The sequence below is a fragment of the Octodon degus genome, unplaced genomic scaffold (genome assembly GCF_000260255.1).
Source record: "Octodon degus isolate 3935 unplaced genomic scaffold, OctDeg1.0 scaffold00019, whole genome shotgun sequence".
In the NCBI taxonomy this organism is placed as follows: Eukaryota; Metazoa; Chordata; class Mammalia; order Rodentia; family Octodontidae; genus Octodon; species Octodon degus.
This window is the reverse complement of record NW_004524595.1, coordinates 22309438-22313359: the sequence shown is the minus strand read 5'-3', so window position 1 is coordinate 22313359 and position 3922 is coordinate 22309438. Positions and strand designations below refer to the sequence as shown.

The following is a 3922-nucleotide window of genomic DNA, read 5'->3' as shown; positions in this document are numbered from 1 at the left end:
ATGAAACAGATTTAAACAGATGCACAGGAGATAAAAATTCCAGTGAAAGAATATGCAGCGGAATGAACCAGTGTGATGACAAAACATCAGATGTAGAGACAGGGTTGTGACTAGCAGTCATGTAAAGATTTCCTCCCTAAGAACCTCAGGGGAGAATTTTCTCTGGTGGGTATAAGGTTACAGCTCTTATTTCTTTCCTTCTCTCTGCAAAGCAGGAGAGAAAGTGTTAGATGATGGCTCTCGGTAGACACAAAAACTAATTTAGTGAGCACCTGCCTGCCCCAAATGTTCCTTAGAAGAAACATCAGAGGCAGTCACCTATAGGGTTGCTCTGAAGTTTCCTTCCAGGAGTGCTGCATGGTGGCAAGCTGGCCAAGTGGTATAGGGAGGATCTGAGGCAGCATTAGCAGAGCATTTTACATAAAACGTGGTCAAGTGTTTGTAAATAGGATATCATGTCCGCATCTTGTACAGCAATGAACCACTAGGAAGAATGTATGCAATGTTTTAATTATTGAAACTGTCCTACCAATTTGATTTGAAACTGTCTCACTGCTATTTGTTTATCAATAAAATTATGGGAAAAAATAAATAAAATGTGGTCAAAGCTGGTTGTCCACTGAGAGGATCCCTAGACCCCGTGTGGATGTCTGAAGCCCCAAGCCTGCCGATTTGGCGCAGCAGACAGAGCACAATGGCTTCTAATTATCAAGGAGGCTTTCAGCTTCTCTGGGAGCTCTGTAGCTCCAGTGATGCAGGAGCATCCAGCCTTGCAGGTACGTACCTTTTCTGGTAGCCTCTGGAGTCTGGGAAAGTCTCTCCAGCTGGGTGGCAGTCAGAGGTGGGGAAGCAGGTTTCCTCTCCCGAACCTCCTCCTCCTGTTCCCTCTTTGGTCCCTTCCTTTCATCTGGGGGTGGTGGTGTGAGAGGCTGGGGATCCTTGCTCTCCTGGTTCTCCTTGGGTGGTTGGCTGGGCTCTGAGTCAGACTTTCCAGCCCTCCGAGCCAGTAGCTCTACCAAATAGGGACGGCTGAGCTTGGTGAGAGGAGAGGATGGTGGGGTGTGGCCAGCAGGCTTGGGCGCCAAGGCTGGCTTCTGCACCAGGGCTGTTCTGCTTGTTGTCTTGTCCTGCTCTGCAGCTGGGGCCTGGCTGCTGGCCGGTGGGGAGCCGGACTGGGCTGCTGCAGGGTAAGGGCCAACAAGGCTTGCAGTAGAGTCCCTGCGGGGGGCTGGGATCTGCTTTCTGTCCTGGGTGAGCGCAGGGCCTGGCTTGGGGGCCATGCCTTCTGCTTCTCTTTCCCCGGGTGCATCCACGCTGTCTCCCGTGCTGCTGTGTCTCTTCTTCTTCTTCTGTTCGGCCTGCTGGTCACAGTGGAAACGCAGGGAGTAGTTGGTCCTTCTCAGTTTTATTCCAAAAGGGGAAGATTTTTCCTCCCCGGCCTGTGTCACTGGGTCTGGCTTGGCTATGTCACCTGTGCTCTCCCCATCCCACGAGGCTGTGGGCTCAGCATGGGCCCCTGCTTTCGGCAGAGGCGACGGAAGGCTCGGGACGAGGAAAGATGGAAGATCTTTGGCAAATTTGCAGCCCTCCGTGGCATCTGCGGGCTCTGGACGCACCTCGGTCTTCTCCTGGGTCCGCAGAGGCTCGGGAGGTGCGGTAGGCGGCGGCCTGAGTGCTGTCTCCTCACTTGGCCCTGGTGAGGGTCTCTTGCGGATGCTGTCGGCCTCCGGGCTCTGTCTGGGATTCTCTGTGCCGGCGTCAGAGAATTTCTGCCAGGCTGGCATGATGGAGAACTTGGCGTTGGCGGGCGGCGTCCTGCGCAGGTGCCCGCGGGAGTTGGTGCGCGCCCTGGGCACCGGTTCATCCCCCGGCCTTGACTGTTCCTTGTCACTCTCCGCGTTTTTCAGGATCCGAGACCGGATCGACGCCCACTCGGCCAAGGCGGCCGCGCTGCCAGGTGGTTCCTGTGGGGGCCTGGTCTTGGCGCTGCTTGCGCAGGGTTCTGCGGTGGCAGGGACATCCACTGGCCTCTTCTCCTCTGACAGGCCCAGCAGTGACATGCATGCCGTGTCCTTGATCTGGTGCAGGTTGACAGCTGGACCGCACAGTTGTGCCCCCGTGACCAGGATGGCGGTGTGCGGGACGCTTAGCGCACGTGGTGCCTTGGGCTCCTGCACAGCAGGCCTGACGGGGCTCAGGTTGACCTTGGGAAAGAGGATCTGGCGCCCTCCCGAGGACACCTGGAATGTGTAGGGCCGTGGCATGGTCTGCCTCTCCTCCACCTCCTGCCACCGCAGTTCCTCCACCTTCCTGTCCTTCTCAGGGACAGCTGCATCACTCTTTAGCTTTTCTCCCGCAGGCGGCTCTTGAGGCTGGGGGAGGTCCTCGTGAGTTGCTTCTCTGTCCTCGAGAACGTGTCGCTCTTCCCTGTGCCAGCCTCCCCTCGTGCCCTGCTGCTCCCCAGCCAGCCCCGCCTCCTGGCTCTGCAGTTCTTCCGGGTACTCTCCTTGCCTGCTGGGTTCCACATTTTCTTGCTCTTCTGGCTTCCCTGCTGAGTCATTCTGAGATGGGCTCTGCAGACCCCAGCTGTCCTCTTCTGGTGGCTGCCCACCTTCTTCCCACAGCCCGGGTCCTGCCCCGGGCCCCTCCGCCGCTGCGCCTGGCTGCCCCTGCACAGTGGTCGCCTGTTCGCACTGTTCCAGCTCCTCTCCTGGCTGGGCCTCCTCCTGCTGCTGTCGTCTGAGCTCCTCCAGCTGCTCCTCTTCCTCTTGCTCACGTTTTCTCTGCGCCTCCAGCTCCTCCTGCTGCCTCAGCTCCTCCAGCCTCTGGGCCTCCTCCTGCAGCCTCTGGACCTCTTCCTCCAGCCTCTGGGCCTCCTCCTGCAGCCTCTGGGCCTCCTCCTCCTCCTCTGCCAGCCGCTGTGCCTCCAGTCTTCTGAGTTCCGCCAACTTCCTTTTCTCTTCCTGCTGCTGCCTCTCGGCCTCCTCCTGCAGAGGCCTTTGGTCCTCTGGCGCTCTCAGCTGCTGTCCGCGGCAGCCCTGCTCTTCCAGGCCCCTCTGCTGCCCTTCTTCCTGAGACCCCTTTCCAGCCTCCAGCAGTAGTTGCTCCTCCTCCTCTTCCTCACCCTCCTCTTCCAAGAGCTCCTGCCTTCTGTTTTCCTCCCACAGCCTTCTCTCCAGTGCCTGCAGCCTCTGCTCTTCTTGACGTCTCTTCTCGGCTGCTTCGGCCTTCTGCCGTTTGCATTTGGCCTCCAGTTCCCGCCAGTAGTCTTCTTGGTGTCTTTTCTCTTCCTCGGCATCCAGCGGCTCTGGTTCCTTTTCATGCCAAATGTGCTTGTTCTCTCCTGGGTACCCGTTCTGGTCCAGGGAGGGCTGACTCTCCAGCCCTGGTTCGTAGGGTCCATCCTAACAAGAGAAGAGAAATGATGAGCCTTTGTTTTTTCCCCACAGGCAGCCCTTGCAGCACCCTCACAATGCAGGTGTTGCTGTTAACTGCAAAGGAAGGGGTAGGTGTTTCCCAAGAATGGCTACAGAAGCCTCCTCTTACCTGAAGTTTGGCTTCTCACTTTGCCTTACCAGCCGTTAACCAAATATTAAATGGAAAACTACAAAAATAACTCATGGATTTTTTTTTTTTTGACAGGGTCTTGTTATGCAGTCCAGGCTGGCCTTGAACTCACTGGGTATCCCAGACTGCCCTCAAACTCCCATTCATCCTCCTGCCTCAGCCTCTGGAATGCTGGGATTACAGGCATGCACCACCATGCCTAGCAATTCATGCATCTAGTAACTTTTAGTACATAATGAGCATATTGCTATACTTTTTTCCTATTTATTATTATGTGGTGCTGTTAGTCTTTTACTGTGCTTAGTCTATGAATTAAAAAGTATGTATGTATAGGAAAAAAATATAACCCATAGCA

The 3922-nt window shown here is 55.8% G+C and overlaps 1 protein-coding gene across 3 annotated transcripts in view; it reads right to left on the bottom strand.

Moving 5' to 3' along the window:
• The window catches only part of Kiaa1211 (KIAA1211 ortholog), a 158154-nt gene that overhangs the window by 24702 nt on the left and 129530 nt on the right, over positions 1 to 3922 (bottom strand). For all 3 annotated transcript variants that reach the window (XM_023711093.1, XM_023711095.1, XM_023711094.1), the window contains one exon: positions 785 to 3404. In XM_023711093.1, coding sequence (XP_023566861.1) covers positions 785 to 3404 — 2620 coding nt within the window. The remainder of the gene's footprint in view (positions 1 to 784; positions 3405 to 3922) is intronic.